At 36.4% G+C, this 17,273-nt stretch overlaps 1 protein-coding gene and 1 long non-coding RNA gene across 11 annotated transcripts in view; one reads left to right on the top strand and one right to left on the bottom strand.

The window, feature by feature from the left end:
* Positions 1–431: 431 nt before the first annotated feature.
* MSR1 (macrophage scavenger receptor 1) overlaps positions 432–17,273 on the bottom strand; it is a 413,132-nt gene continuing 396,290 nt past the window's right edge. For all 5 annotated transcript variants that reach the window (XM_057303426.1, XM_044387552.3, XM_044387553.3 and 2 more), the window contains 2 exons: positions 13,352–13,540; positions 432–2,432 (listed from right to left, as the gene is read on the bottom strand). In XM_057303426.1, coding sequence (XP_057159409.1) covers positions 2,299–2,432; positions 13,352–13,540 — 323 coding nt within the window. In that variant the 3' untranslated portion in view covers positions 432–2,298. The remainder of the gene's footprint in view (positions 2,433–13,351; positions 13,541–17,273) is intronic.
* Positions 15,231–17,273, top strand: part of LOC125283697 (uncharacterized) — a 28,962-nt gene continuing 26,919 nt past the window's right edge. For 5 of the 6 annotated variants that reach the window (XR_008955976.1, XR_008955977.1, XR_008955974.1 and 2 more), the window contains exon 1: positions 15,231–15,429. This is a non-coding gene — a long non-coding RNA (uncharacterized LOC125283697). The remainder of the gene's footprint in view (positions 15,430–17,273) is intronic. The other variant, XR_007191674.2, reaches the window with a different exon arrangement.

Here is a 17,273-nt window from a genome sequence, read left to right as displayed (position 1 = left end):
ATCAACTGATATTATTTTCTATCTCCCTTTTCTTTAAAAAAATTTTTTTTTAATGCACACTGCATTTATTTTGATGCTAATGGCTAGACAAATGGAATGCAATGATTGTGGTCAGGTGGTTTTTCTTTTTTCCTTCCCTCCTTCCTACTCTCCTTTCCTCCCTTTCATCCTTCCCCAAATCACTGCTTCTGGAAGGACTTAATGCAATTCACCCTTCCAAAGGAAAGCTCCCAAATATAGTGGCACAGTTAAGCTCTTTTCTAGACTAGACTGAGTTTAGTAGAGTAACTCAATTACAAAAAGGGCTTTATTGGTTTTAAAGACACAAATGTCTATATATAGGTGGAAAATCAGTATCCATATAGCCTACATCAATACAGCACATGCAACCCATAGGCACTGATCCCAGACATCTCATATAGGCTGATATGCAATGGATTCTTTTTATTTTTTATATTTTTTAAAGATTTTATTTGTCAGAGAGAGAGAGCATAAGCAGGGGGAGCAGCAGGCAGAGGGAGAAGCAGGCTCCCCGCTGAGCAAGGAGCCAATGCATGACTTGATCCCAGGACCCTGGGATCATGACCTGAGCTGAAGGCAGATGCTTAATGGACTGAACCACCCAGGTGTCCCTGCAAAGTATTCTTTTTAATACTATCTTGTTTACCATATGAAGGAAATACCCAGACAGTGCAACTGAGCCCAAGGAATTAATAACCAGCTGAATGTAGAGCCAGGGTTTAGAGACAGTTTGTCTAGATCGTGAGTCCATTCTCTTAGTCACAAAATTGCACTGGAGAATATCACTGGTAGTTTAACAAGCAGAAGAATGTAACATGATAAAAGGGCATTTTCAGCAGACCATTTCCAATAGTTCCAATTTCAAGAGAACATTTTTGCCTTTGCAAGTGAGAGGCAGGGAATCTACTCACTGGTTACTATTTGTGAAGTGAGACTTCAGAAGTTGAAAAAAGTGCGTAAGCCCATGTTTTTGCTTATCATCATTAAAGAAAGAAGAGTAGAGCCATTTCAGACTAGTACTCCTTTCTAATCACATGCCCCTCTGGGTTGGGCTTAGGAAACTTGAAAAGTATATTCTTCTCTGGGCTAGATTATATTCGATTGGGCTCCAACAGCCATCACTGGTCTTTCTGCCTGTATACCTAGACAGCCAGGGACAGGCACTGGGTTCCAAGGGGCCTTCTACACTCTAAGATATACCCTGGTGATGGGCTGACCATTGGTAAGGTACTGTTTTGGCATGCTTAGGGTCACTGACCCTTGAGGGCTGCAGATCTCTCTTTCTTTTTCTTTCTGTCTCTTTCTGGTTGTAATTGTTGGTGGACTTCATGAAAGACTCCAAAGAAGGGTAGTTGAAACTAGCTTCTGTGCTCAAGACATTTGCATGCTGTTATTTAAAGCGGAGCAATTTACATTTGAAAGTGTATTTACATTTTAAACAGTCTCCTAGAATGATAACAACTATTCAACTTAATTTAAAATGCACATCAAACTGAGCTCCATGTTGAAATAACATTTTTGATCCACCAATTATCAAGGCACATATAGTGTCTAGTGCCTTTTCTCAGATGCACTGCTTTTTCTAACTTACGGTTCAGTAAAAACAAAAACTGTCAATACATGACCATGTAAAATAACCATGTTGTTTTTCTTAATCATCGTGTTATTACTGACCATGTGAAATCTCCTGCTAAGTTTTTCATCATGTCCAGAATATATCATGAGCATTTCTACCTAATAGCCAAGTCACCGCACATTCAGAGATCTCGATGGCCAGATAAGACGTTTCCTCAAAAAATGTGTATGGTTGGAGATTTCACAAACTTGGCACAAAAAACAAAACAAACAAAAAAATCCCAAAATTCTTCCCAATCCTCTCATTATTAAAGTAATTAAATTAAAAACCATTAAATAGATTACAAAGAAGACAAAAATGACAAAAATTGTCATCCTGTGAAGAGATCAACTGAAGCCAATGATCAGAAGGTGTTTCCATTATCACTGGCATTTGTAATCGAGAAGCCGTAAACTTCAGTCTGTTCCATTTGATTTATGTCATTATATTAGAAATTCCATTTAGAAACCCAAAGAGGTTGAAATGGTTCAAATATAGATATACGGCAAGCATGAAGGTTTACCCAGTGTTTTTCAAAATGTTCCTTTTCCTTAGACAAGATTCCTAATCTCTTAAATATTCACTGAACTGATTTTAATGGAGCAAAATAATAAAATCATTTTGCAACAATGACTCATAAAGGCAAAAGAAAATAGGATACATTATAAAGTGCAAGTGACTCCAGCATCTTCAGCGTGTGAACAGCCTCTCACACCCCACTGTCTAATTGTACAGTCTTCAATAGATGATTCTCTCCCAAAACAAAATACTTCATTCAACCAAATTGGACCAGTACCTGCAAAAATCAGATACAAATGCGTTAGTAAGTATGGTTTTAGGGTTTATATTTGAGTGGGAAGAAACCATTGATTTATACACTACTTTAACAATCAAGTGTCGATTATCACCTATATACAAGTTCTGTGCTTTCTGTTAGGATTCAAAAATTAATCTCCTGCCCCAGAAAACTTTATATTCTGTAATATGTAAACTACTAAAGTACCAAGTACTAAGAGCGGTAACTAAGGTACATACACAGCTCAGTGAAATCATAGATAAAAGACTGATTTTAACAGACTGGTTTTTATTTATTTTAATTAATTAATTAATTAATTAATTTTTTAAAGATTTTATTTATTTATTCGACAGAGATAGAGACAGCCAGCGAGAGAGGGAACACAAGCAGGGGGAGTGGGAGAGGAAGAAGCAGGCTCATAGCGGAGGAGCCTGATGTGGGGCTCGATCCCATAACGCCGGGATCACGCCCTGAGCCGAAGGCAGATGCTTAACCGCTGTGCCACCCAGGTGCCCCTATTTTAATTTTTTTAAAAAAAGATTTGATTTATTTATTTGAGAGAGAGAGAATGAGCATGGGTGGGGAGGGTCAGAGGAAGAAGCAGACTCCCTGCTGAACAGGGAGCCTGATGCGGGACTTGATCCTAGGACTCCAGGATCATGACCTGAGCCAAAGGCAGTAGCTTAACCAACTGAGCCACCCAGGTGCCCTGGTTTTGTTTTTAGGAATAAGAAAGGAAATAAGTTTTACTGACCATAGGTATATGCCATGACCTGATGGTCTGAGAGCATCTGTATGAGGCATTCTCTGAAATGTTATGATATACTGGAGTTCTTTCCTTAGCTTCCAGGATTTTGCCATTTACATGTGCCTGGTTTACCAAATATATTATTTATTTTTAATTAAACTAAGACTAATACAATCAGCAAAGGACTTACAAACTATCCTGAAAGAAGACCATGGATTATTAATTGCAAGCACAGGTAGACAAAAACAAAATGGCAGAGCTAATACTCTTCTTTATCTTGAACTCTTCCTCAGACACCTTAGAAGGGAAAATGGCTGTCTGCAGTAGGATACCTGGGAGATATTTAGCCAACTAAATATGCAAACTTAACTGCCACTCTCAAGATAAAGACGTTTTATCAATGAATACAAAAACAAGTGCTTTTTGAAAGGCATCCATGCATGCCAAGAAAAGTTCATTTTAAAAATAATATTTGGAAATGTTTTTCTGGTATTCTCTAAAGATTTTCTGCATGTATCATATATAAAAGTTCCCCTTTCTTTTACACTTAAGACAGTTAGAAATGGGACCTTTGAAAAACTTCTAAATGAAATATTGCATTGGGTTTTGTTAAATATATATCATGCAAACTTCCTGATGAGTTTTCAAGAACATTTCATGCCATCAAGAAACAGATGATTTAGCAGTAAACGTTAAGAAACCCCTTAGCAAGACTGGTGGATGGTAAATAAATATCTTAATCCTGTCAGCATAGTCAATAATACATTTCTTCAATTTGGATCAATATGGTGTTGAAAGGTTCTCTTTCGGTCACAGAGCTATTGAAAACCTATTTAGAAATAACTTCAGCTCAGAAACAGACCTTGTATAGCTATGAAACAGTGTTAGATGAAGACTTTTTTTCCAAAGAGGCATCTATAATGGCCTATATAATAACATTACTCTTGCTGACTTTTCAAATATTCTGTGAGTTCAATAAGCAAGAGTTAATGTACATGGCTGACGATGTGCATAATTATATAGTAGTATGTGTATATGTGAAAAAAATTACAAATATTGGGAATTTTGTAACCACTATGTGGATAACATTTGACCTAACCTTAAAAAATGGACAGAGGTTTTCCATGTATAAAAAAGAAGTTATTCCATATAGTGGGGACAGCATGAAAAGGCTTGATGTATCACAACAGTCAACAGTATCCTGGCATCTAAAACACAAAGTACATTAATGAGGGAAGAAGGACTCATTGGGAAGGCTGGATAGAAAGCCAGGGCCATGCTTTAAAATATTCAGAATTTTATATTATGTCACCAAAAGAAATGATGTCATCAGAGCTATATTTTAGAAATGTATGTCTGACAGAAATGTGGAAGCTGGATTAAAGAAAAAAATCTGTAAACCAGAAGGTGAGTTAATCTGATGTCTATGAAGAGATCTCTGAAGACTCATGTTTTGATTTACTCTTAGAATTAGGTAGGAAATTTGTATTTCCACCTCTAAAATAAATTGTGCATTCACTTAATCTTTAATAATCTGTTCCTTTACTAGAAAGATCCAAATATGGGGCAAAATTATATTTAGGTTTATGTTACCAATGTAATTAGGAACTTTGTATTATTCATTTCATATAATGGTAATTAAATCATTCGTATGGCGGGGGGAGCTTGGGTGGCGCAGTCGTTAAGCGTCTGCCTCCGGCTCAGGGCGTGATCCCAGCATTCTGGGATCGAGCCCCACATCAGGCTCCTCCCCTGGGAGCCTGCTTCTTCCTCTCCCACTCCCCCTGCTTGTGTTCCCTCTCTCGCTGGCTGTCTCTCTCTGTCAAATAAATAATAAAATAAAATCTTAAAAAAAAAATCATTCGTATCGAAACAATGTTTCTATTATAAAAGAAAGGTTTTCCTTGGCTGATCAATTATAAAAGCAGTAACCTGGAGAGCTCAAATATTTTTTGAAATGTTTGTAACAGTATTGAGCCCTTTTTGCTTGAAATTTTAAGGCAGATAAAAAGGAAAAGATTAGGGGAATATAATGTCAAAATCAGAAACCTTACTAGGAATGCTGTTTTTATTTCCAAGTTGCTTTTACTAGGTATAACCCAGTGTCTTTTGTGTTTGTGTGTTTGTATGTGTGAGTGTATTTGTACATGTATGTTTCTTTTTAAAGATATAAAGTCTATATAAACTTTTTGGGAGTCCCACAAGGTGACTCAAAAATACAGGCAAATAATCACAATTGCACAAATGGCGAGGCTCCTTGCACGTGAATGTAGAAGAGAGCCCAAACAGGGGGACATTTATAAACTGTACCTATTAGATCGATAGACATTTATAAATTGTATAAATAAACATAAATAAAACTTTTGGACAAAGCGTGGCTCTGTCATAACGGGAGCACAAGGAGAGTCTGGCTCCCTGGCCTCTGTACCAGGTACTGTGATGCTTTCCCTCCTCATTTTGTAGATCAGGTCACCGGATTTAGATCTCAGCAGTGCAGAAGGCTTACAACCCAGAAAAGAGAATTAAGGATGAGAATCCTCCCAGTGGCCGGAGCACCAGCAGGGCATCCCCACGGGGGCAGCAGAACATAGATATTATTTAGTCAATTCATGTGCTGACATGTGAACACAGATTTTGAGAAACAGCAGTAAAGGAATTCATGAATGTTAGAATACCAAAGCTGCAGTAATAATAATGAGCATTTAGGCCCACTCTGAGGAATTTATGATACGGCTGAAAACATTCAAAGTACTTTTGACCTGTTATCTCATTGAATCCTCAAATGACCTTGGAAAGTTAAGTGCTTTCAAAGTGCCATTTTACTGTTGAGGAAAGGCAAAATCAGGGAGCATAAGTAACTCGGGCCCAATGTCCTGTAGCTAATACACGATGGGGCCAGCATCCCCACCCCACGTCTGCCTCAAGCCAGGGCCTTTCATCAGTGATTTGTGCAATCCCCTGTGTTCTCAGATTCATTCATTCAACAAATATGCTTTAAGTGCCTACGTGAGTGAACAAAATCAAAATCCATTTGTTCTTGAACTGACTTCCCGGTGAAGGCTTCTGTTTTAGGTAGGGGCAGCAACTGAGGTCACACAGGTAATTAGCAGCAGAGCTGCTACTTGCATCTAGAACCCCCAGCTTCTATTCCAGTGCCTTTTCCACCAACAACACATGCACAGGATCAAGACACTGTGCGATTCGCTAAGTCTGGTCTTCAGCTGTGTGGAAAAGATTCACAGGGAACATCCTAGGCCTTTTCACATATGATCTTTAAAATTTACATCTTCTAATACCCCTGGGAAATAATGGCAATTATCTCCATGTCACAGGTAAATAAACTGAGACTCAGAAAAAATGTATGGTTTTCTCAGAATAAGAGAGAATACAGCCAAGCAATAGAACATGATGACATTTAAAACTTGGTGCTATTCCCTGACTGCACAGAAGCCCAAAGAGAGTTATAAAAATAATTTTCCAAGATTTGTTTTTATTTTTACATTAATACATTCACGACTATTGAGCCTAAGGGAAAAATTTATTTAATATGCATTTTCTATCTCATTCGAAATTTTTTTCTGCATTAAAAATTAATTCAAAGGTAGCATAGAATTCATAAAATGTTACCTTCATGTAAACCTCAAAGATTAAAAAACAAATTTGTTTTTATTTCTTTACATAATAACTATTACTCAAGGGTGTTTGATGTTGCTGCTTTCATTGTTATTTGCCACTGAACTATCTTTCGGGCTCGTGGGAAACTATGCAAAATTGAGGTGTACCGTTTAGATATGTTTTTTTAATTTTCTAATCCTATCTATTTATCCTCCACCTACCAATTTATCTACCTAACCATGTACACATCTACGATTCTCTTTACAATCTGGGGGCTGGAGGGAGGGGCAGATTGATTTTGTGTTTCCAAAAGTACACAGCTTTCAATGTGTTGTCCACGACCCCTGGAATTTCATGAGCTTGGCTTGTGATGCCTGGGAATGTGCTTGATTGATGACACCATTTCCTCTTAATCTCTTTTTAAAAAAATAACAGATACTAATATTTATTTCAAGGATTTGAGATTTTTTAATCTGATCTTCAAGAACTCACCACTTTTCTGGAAAAAAAAAAAAGGGGATTGTATTTCATACATTAGCCAGAAAGATGGTTTAGTGATGAGATTTGAGATTAGCTGCTATACAGATATGTGAAAAAGCAAAAACCACCATTGGTTAAAAGTCTGAATGAATTTTAATTAAATCTAGTCATGGCTGGGTGATTTGAATCTGTATGACTTTTAAGGTTTCTAGTTGGGAAGTGCTTTGTCAACAGCTCCCTCTTCGAGAGAAAAAAACAACAACTTTGTTTTATTTTATTTTATTTTTTTGTGAGTTTTTTAAAATCAAAGGTAGAAACAGAATGGGAGTCAGAATAGAGGATGGGTAAACTTAGACTACAGTTAAGTGGTTCTGAAGAAGACACTTACTTTCCCTGTTTTAGCATCTAGGCAGAATGAGGAGGTGGGGCTAAACTAGCTGTGAGATTTCATTTACCTTTAAAGTTCTACAATTCTAAGATTTTAAAGAAGCAAGCTCTTTAGAAATGAAATTCTTAAGGATAAGGAACTTAGAAGGACATGCTATCGAGTGCAAAGACACAGGTTAAGATGCGACTCTTGACCCCTCCCCCACAACCACCGATATAGCTGTATAAATTTGGGCAGGTTCTGTGACAGCTCTGTCAAGTTTACTTACAGAAATTTCTCTATGCAAATTGGGGCTATCATGTCTACTCTCACAGGCACTGTGAGCACGAAATGAGATCATATAGTATGCCCTTGATGAACAATACTATTCCATACTTAGTATTGTCCTTGTTACCAGAAGTAACAAAACAGATATGTTAAGAACTCTATGGACTCCAAATCAGGTTCCTGTTAACATTTTAAACCTTCCTGTGTACAGGCAGCAGTCCATAAGAATTTGAGCTCTGACCCACTGATATACTTTATATCTGGGGTTGTTTAGACTCCCATTCGCCGGAGGAGAAGTTCGGAGCTACGGTTATATTTTTGATCTCCTTCAGTGTATTCTTGTATTTTTAAAACTTCCACTTAGAAGACTGATTATGAAATGTGAAAGAGGTACTAAATAAAAGGTGATATTTAGGCTTAGAATTTTCTTTTGTTTCTGCTTTCAAGTTTGGAGTTGTACCACAAAATCCTGTCAATTTAGAAGATGAGCCAGCCGCTCCAGGTCCAGCTCCAACTCCTGGCCTCAGATCCAGGCTCGGACACACCTGGGACAAATGCCTGGAGTCCCACCGTCGTCTGATAAAGCTCATTCATGTTTGCTACCAGGAGGCCACTGGGACGAGAGACTAGAAAGCCTGAATAGGGTGGAGAAGTGACTCGTTCCCCCTGCCCGGCTCCAGGCCCTGACAAGCACCAGAAACCTCTCAGTGCTTCCTTAAGTTCAACCTTTTTTGTCTACTCAGGAAAAAGAAAGAACATTCCACTGTATGCAAAAGGTGCATCCCAATGAAAGAACCTATTTAAAGGAGTATGCTTTAAGTTGTATTCCTATAAATCATTTTGCTTGCAGCTGCAAAGTAATTGTTCTTAAAGCTAACAAGGATTATCTCTGGTAAATCAGGTTTGCAATTTTAAAACCAGAAAGAAAAAGAAAGGGGGGGAGGGAGAAAACGGTGCCCAGAAAATTGTGTTTTTTCTTTAAGGGGGGAATAACACAAAGGGCATAAATTTAAACTTTTTCTTCTGGTTTCAGTTCCAGTAATAAGGTATAATATAGTGTCGATCTGATTCCTCCTACTTTCCCAAGAGAACGACAAATAATTAACACTGGAACGCATCTCATCCTTTCCGCTACCCCTCCACTCGTATTTCTAAGTTTCCTTTCCAGTCTCCATTCTGCATTCAGAATTATCTTTTCCTCCTGAGTGAAACTATAAATTATGGTGAAGGAGTGAGAAAACAAGGAGGAGTTGAAACAGCTTCACATAAAAAGGTTGTTTGCCATGTCTAACCCCAAATAAGTTTACAAGAGAAGCCTGTTTTTGAAAATATAACATACAATGAAGCAGATCGTTTAATTTACTTCTCTGGTTCTTTTTCTTCTGAACAAATAACCTCAGTTCTATTATGTCTCCCATCTCATCTTGCTTTATTATTTTAAAATTCTCATAATCATTCTTCAGTTGCTTTGGTGTGGAACTCTACACAGAGAGTTGACACAAGAACAGGTGTGTCTGGAGTAGAGTGAGGACACTGTTGGATTCCCCATATGGGACACTCCTACAGTCACACTTCTATTGAGTAGAAAAGGCACATGTTATGATGAGTACTGGGTGTTATATGCAACTAATCAATCGTTGAACACTACAACAAAAACTTATTATGTACTACTATATGATGACTGAACATAATAAAAAAAAGATTTAAAAAAATTCTAAATATTGTTAAAATACTAAAAAAAAAAAAAAAAGAAAAAGAAAATCACATTCAACTCTGTGACCCTTGGAACATCACTGATGTCATAGACGATCTAATACTAACCTGACTGTTTCACCTTTCAAAGAGGTTGGCAAATACTCTTGGAATGACACAGTTGGAGCTGTTGCTAACAGTGGTCTGTGCCACTATATGGAGCAATGGTAGGAGTCAGGCTTTGTGTTGGGTGCTTTCTATAGGCCAACTCATTTAAGATTCAGAGTAAATCTTATGGGTTGGTGTTATTATTCCTATTTTATTGGGAAAAAATGGAATCTCTGAGACATAAATAGCAGAGCTAACGTTTCATCTCCTACGTCCTTAGTTACAAAATTATTAGTCTTTCCAACTCACTCTAGTAGGCACTCAAAAATGTGAAAGGAAAAACCAAATTCAGACATACCTGGTTGTTTCATTACAATAAAACTCTAGTATAATTTATAGAAACACCAACTACCACGAAAACACAGCCTCACTAAAAATGGCCCCTCATCTTAGAGAAGTAGTCAGTAATCTGAAGAAAACTTGAGAGAATTGTCTCCATACAGCCAAATAAATAATTTCACATGAGATGAAACTCTATTGTTTCATTACTTATTTAAATGGAAAACATTTTCTTGCCAATAGTTCAGGATACTTATTTCTGTCTTTTCTTACCAATACTTGGTAAGAACTGAAATTCCTAGAGATACAAACAGGAATGAATAAAGGCTGTAGGGAAAAGAATATTTTACTTGTGAGATGAGGTCTTAATGTTAATGCAAGCTTAAGACAATCATCTCCAACTTGTTTTTACCACCTATGTTTGGAACTCAATGGAAAACAGCTGTGTGTACCCTGATGTTTATAGCAACATCATCAACAATAGCCAAATTATGGAAAGAGCCCAAATGTCCATCAACTGATGAATGGATAAAGAAGATGTGGTATATATGCATATACACAATGGAATATTACTCAGCCATCAAAAATGAAATCTTGCCATTTGCAATGACGTGGATGGAACTAGAGGATATTATGTTAAGCAAAATAAGTCAGCCAGACAAAGACAAATACCATATGATTTCACTCATATGTAGATTTTAGGAAACCAAACAGATGAACACAGGGAAAGGGGGAAAAAAGAGAGAGAGGCAAACCATGAGAGATTCTTAACTATAGAGAACAAACAGGGTTGACAGAGGGAGGTGGGTGGGGACAGGCTAAATGGGTAATGGGCATTAAGGAGGGCACTTGTTGGGATGAGCACGGGGGTGTTACATGTAAGTGATGAATCACTAAATTCTACTCTTGAAACTAATATTACGCTATATGTTAACTAACCAGAATTTAAATAAAAAATTGAAACAACACTATGTTTGTTTCCTTCCACAGATCATATTTTCCCATACCTTATTAGTTTCCCCTGAATTAAGGTACATTTGCTACTGCTATTGCTCTGAAGTTGGTTTTCCCTTTGTAATAAATGAAGGGTTTACTTCAAGATATAAGAGATTAATAAACTGCAATACAGGGTTTGTTTTGTAAAGATACAAAATTAAATGTCAACTCTTTGGGTAATGTAAGCTAAAAAATTAGTCATCGTAATGAAAGGTCTTTTAGGATAGTTTTCTCTTTTTGGATTGAGCTATTTAGCTAGCCCATGTTGATTAAATTATCTGAACAAATGGCAAACTACGGTTCACTTTGTCAACACAGGCACATCCTAATAAATCATCCACTTGTTGTTATTCCTAAAACTGAAGAATTTTAGCCACCTACCAGGTGAGTAAGTCACCATCGATGACAATTGTATGCCGTTTATTAGCAACATGGCTCTCCACTTCATAGATGCCAACAGTCGTGTGAAATGTTTTAGATGATTAAGTATTTGAAATAAATGGCCTTTCATGCTGTGGGTCTTAGTTCCCACAGAAATAAATTCTCTCCCCATACAACACTGTGGAAACTCGGATTGCCAGCTTGGTCTCGCTAAATGATTGACTGATTCATTTGATTCTCTACTAACCAAGTAGTCTGGGGATTTTTTAATTTCGTTTTCTTCTTCTCTGGGAAAAAAAAAAAATCTGGCTTATTGACATTTAAAACCTTTTGCTTTGTATAGATGCAAGAATGATTTTAATCCCATACTTTTCAACCTGGCAAGAAAGTTCTGAAAATGTAGTAGAGATGGAACATATAGAAATTCCCAGCATCTATTTGGTTGTAGCAAATTATAGATCTTTTCTATTTTCTTTGTTTCAAACCTATAAGGCACACATAAAAAAACTGGGGCTAGGGGCTGAAATTCTCACCATCACCACTCTCTTTTGTCTTATCTCACCCCTTCACAGGAGACTAAATAACATTTCTGACTTCTGAAGACTTTGAAACCTGGATCTCTGCTTTAATTTACCTCTTCAATCTGATATAGTGAATTCATTTAGGTCAAGGAATACAATTTAACTGTGAGCTCTCATTGGTACTATTCACGTGGTTTGCACGATGCTGACCCAGAGTCACAGCATAACATTACTTCATATCTTTTACGAATTTGAGAAGCCAAATTCCCCTATCTTATCACTATAGACAAAACAGCAGCATCACCAGATAATCTTATCTCTGTAATTTTGTACACAATTTCTTCTTGCCCATATCTGTCTAAAATAACACTTATAAAATCAAGAGGGCCTTTTTTTTTTTTTTTTTTGGTCAACATCAACTTCAGAGAAGCCAATTATTTATTTATCAGATTTGGATGGTAGAATAAATAAGTAAAAAATATTGACTTTAAAAGTCTGATTTATATGCTTACTTTTTTCTAATCTCTTTGTCATTTATGCTTGAAGTACTCATATGTTTAATTATACATAAAGCCTGTTGTAAGGTACCCGTTTAGAAAAAAAAAAAATGAGACAGTAAAATGTCACGAGTATATATTCAAATCTTTTGTCCTCTGCAGATTTTCTTCCCAGCTCTCTAATACGTTTATAGAATAGGTCACCGAGCCATCCAGGTAAAAATACACAAACATGCATCCAACAAAAGAATTACTCAATGTTTTATCAACCTCAAATAGAGGGGGAAGTACTTCACCTTCCTCTTCCCTTATTTCTCATCATGTCTTAAAGGATTTGGAGAAAGGGTAAGTAGTAGGTATGGAGACCCCATGTAATTGCTTCTTTCTCTTTCATGGTTCCTCACTGTCCTTTCACAATACAGGTGCTCTGTCACAGACCAAGGAAGCTCTCATTCTAGGGGGGTATGACCGGGAGGTCAGTGCACAAGCTGATGCCCTCCTCTCCAGTTACACAGAAGAGAGAATATGTGTGAGCCATGAGATTGCTCAGATGCCCACAAGACCCAGATCCATCAAGTGAGCCTCCCAGGCTTGTCTGTAGTTCATTTGTCCCTATTTCTCCTGTTCCACTTTATCAATCACTGTTTTCCTCTATGCTAGTGTTCTCCAACTAGCCAGATGAGTCTAAACAAAATCTAAACATTAAAGATTGCCTGACAGCATATGCCATTTATTTTTTGTATCTTTCTTTTCATTTCTACTTTCTAGGAAAGGCCATTCAAAAAACTCCTACGTAGGATTTTTCTTCCTATCTTGTATGTTCCTGCCACTACTTTATTCTGTGTATTAGAGAATGTCTGCATTTCATTTTATATATTTTTAATTACCTTGTCCAAAGTAAGCTCCTTTATGCACAGTTTGAACACCATGGTATCCCAAACTCCTACAGATGACCTGTCCACCTCGCAGTTCCCAGTGGTCATCACAGACTGTGCCCCACTGGCCATCGTGGAAAATCTCCACTCTGCCCTCATGAGGAACTTTACCACCAACCAGTCGTACTGTCTTAAACGGAGCTGTAACAAAAACAAGCAGGGGTTAATTATATATAAATATTGTTTTATAATGCTTAAAAAATTACCACATTTTTTCCCAGTAAGTTCGACTATTGAAATAAATATTAAACTTTCTAGCACCACCTGTTGGTAAAGAGTTTAATTACAAGTATGGCATTAGTCAAAACTGAAGAGTAAAATCTATTCTGTTTCAACATTTATGAGTTACATATACAATTTACATTAGTTACAGATAGGAGAACACTTCAAAGATGATGTTCCAATGACTTTAAAATTCAACAGCTATAAGTTTGTTATGTCCTATAGACTTTTCATACTATTTCGAAAAATTTATGTAACAAATTGATTCATTATTTTCTTGCCACAATAACTGGAACACATAATCCAGTGACTTTTTGATATAGGAGGTTGAGGAGAAGATATTTTATAATATTATAAACACAAAAATAGATGACCAAACATCCTATCTTTTGCCAAGAGAATCAAGATAACCATAGTGATCATACTTATTATTTTGGATATTTTGAGAAATCACTATAGCAACAAACTTTGTGAAGAAATTTACTAAGTTTGTAATTACAAAAATAATTTTGTTTTTCAATGTTTAATCAAATTGGTATATATGATAAACTTTTATAAGATTTTGATCATGTTAGGTTTAAATATGAAAGGACTCCTATTTTTAAAAATATATATATTATGAACGTAGAGAGAGAAGAATAAAAGTGTGTAATTAACATTAACAAGTCACTTGGAGAATCAAAATTTCCTTAAAGAACCTCTATTATTCTAGTAAGTTTTTGATTAAAAATCATTTGGCTGAAGAACAGAATGAAAGAGACAGAAAATATTTTTAAAAATTTAGCTAGTGCTAAAAAAAAGCAATATTCTCTAATAAGCATAAAAGCCAATGAACAAGTGCAGTTCTATTTAAATATATCTTTTTAAATATAAGTTTGAGAAACACTGTAGTTTAAAAAGGCAAGATATAACTTTCAACAAAAATATCCCTCCAATGTGAAAATGGAGTATTAGGAAATGAGTTTACAAAATTCAATTAATTCAAGAGATATTCAGTAACATTTTTTTTCTAGTTGGAATAAATTTTGTTGAAACCGTAATCTAGTAACAAAGAATATCAGCCATTTCCTATGACAAAACTAACTGACTGAACTACACAGAAACATAAAAAGCTAACATGTTAATATGTGGTATTACAATTATAATTATTTTCTTGGTTCTTCCAAAATAGAACTCAGTGCTAAACACTGAATCAATGTAATCATGCCCAAGTGCATAAGCCATTCCTCACTTAATAAATAGGAGTATACAACATTCTTAAAGGGAAAATAATTGGTTATTACAGTATTCAAACTTTCAATTACCAAGTAAAACACCCATGTGACCCAATCATTCACTATAATTGACTAAGAAAATGGGAAATAATCATCCAGGAGTGGATTGTTTAAAGTTTTAAAATATTAGAGTCAGGTAGTATTAACTAGTGCCATCCCCAAACGTTTGTTTTTACAGAAGTCAAATATAGCCAACCATAACATATTTACCATGACACTGTGACAAAACACACATCATATTCAAACATCTGATTCTATGAGCTTGATGGTCTTACCACCCAAATAAGCGAATGAAAGCGTTCTCACTGTGTGTCATTAAGACGACTTGTGTCTCCTGGGGCAGTTCTCAAATGTTAGTATCTGTCTCAGTCTGTTCACACTCTGTAACAGACTGGCTGGCTTACACAACAGACATTTATTTCTCACAGTTCTAGAGCCTGGAAGTCCAAGACCAAGGTGGTGGCAGATTTGGTGGCTTGTAGACAGTGTTAATGCATTTCTGGAGTAAGATGGGGAGCCATTTCCTTGTTGAAGGTGAGTTTTGAGCAAAGACAATAAGTCTAGACCATAAACGATATTTTAGTAACCTTGGTGTATTTATGCAATACTAATTGTACTGTGTTGAGATGTGTGTTCTTTTCTAGATCTGTGGCTGCAGAGAATACCTAAAGCAAAAAACTAAGGGTCAGATAATCTGGACTTTAGTTCTGCCTCTCACACTGTTTCTGTGACCTTATTAAACCATGTAATCACTGTAAGACCAAATTTTTCAACTGTTAAAAAGAGAAAATGATTATGTGCTGTGAGTTACGTGTTCTCAGTTAATGTACGAAAATTTGTGCCAGGCATTTTCCTGGGTTCCAGGAATTATTTGAATAAAACATATATCCTGCCTTTAGGATTTCTGAGGCCATTGTGAAAATTAGAAGAAATGGTGCATTCTTTATTTTTTATTTATTTATTTTAAAAGTTTATTTAAGTAATCTCTACAATCCAACATGGGACTTGAACTCACCACCCTGAAAGCAAGAGCTACCTGCTTTTCTGACTGAGCCAGCCAGGCACCCTGAAATAGTGCCTTCTTTAAAATGGTGTATAAATATAAGTTCTTATTTTTACAAATTTAAAACATTTTGAGGTTTACATTTTGCAATGAAAGCACTGGAATGAATATTATCTGTGATATTAATCACCTAATTCATTAAAAAATTTTTGTTTTACTAATTCCCTATTTAATGCTTGTCCTTCTCAAAAGGGAGTTCTCAACCAATTGGTATAAGTTTCTGCAGATAGACAAAACCTATCCTATGATTTCAGATGTGAGTTTATTTGACTTTTATTTCCAAACATGATTTTTTCTATTTTGAAGGGACACTTCTAGACCAGTAATGAGTCAGCTAGGGTCCCTGATCCAATTACAGCCTGCTGTCTGTTTTGTAAATGAAGTTTTATTGGAATGCAGCCATGCCCTTTAGTTTACATATTGGCTAGGGCTGCTTTTAGGCTACAAGAGGAGAATAGTTGTGACTGAGACCTTCTGGCATGCAAACCAAAAATATCTACTATCTTGCGCTTTGCAGAAAAAGCTGGCCAACCCCTGGTATAATTGCCACAGAATACGTAGACTAGAATGACAGAGGATTTCAGTAGGGATACTCCTGCCAGGAATCCTGGAACAAATAACGTCATGACTCATCACTGTTTTCCTCTCCAGTCTGTCGGAGAACCACTCCATCCCTGCACTTCTTGCTCTTTTTATTTCAGTTATATAACTGCTTACATTTCCCAAATAAGCCTTCTTCTCCCATATTTCTGGGGCTTTGATCCCTGTCTGGAATGCTCCCCCACACCCTCCCCTCCCACACACACCTTCTAGTTCTCTACCTTCAATCCCAGGGTTTGGATAGGGTTCCCTCTTCAAACTTCCATAGCACTCCTAACCCACACTAGTTAATTTTCTCCAGTAAAGTAAGATCTTTACAGTTAACATTTCAGCACCTGTCAGAATGCAATTTTTCACTTTGGAATCGATGAAGAGTTATGGTATAAATGAATGAATGAGTGAATGAATGAATGAATGAATGAATCACTGTGAGCTCTGCCTGATGTGCAAACTGCATTGTCTGAGTGGATTAAGTTGGTAAATGTTTAAAATATCAAACAATAGAAGACACAGAATTCAGTATTTCACAAGTCTCTACAGGGAATACTGTTTCTATGTACAGAAGCAAGAAGGGGAATCATAAAGGAAAGACTGGCTTAACTGAGATAAACATGAATTCTATTATGGGGGAAAAAAATAATGTGACTACTGAGAGCCCTCTAAGGTGGGAGGGATGATCAGAAGCCTTATGCATTCTAAAATGGTTTTGTAGGTT

Source organism: Ursus arctos, unplaced genomic scaffold (genome assembly GCF_023065955.2).
Source record: "Ursus arctos isolate Adak ecotype North America unplaced genomic scaffold, UrsArc2.0 scaffold_27, whole genome shotgun sequence".
Lineage (NCBI taxonomy): Eukaryota > Metazoa > Chordata > Mammalia > Carnivora > Ursidae > Ursus > Ursus arctos.
This window is presented reverse-complemented; position numbering and strand designations above follow the sequence as displayed.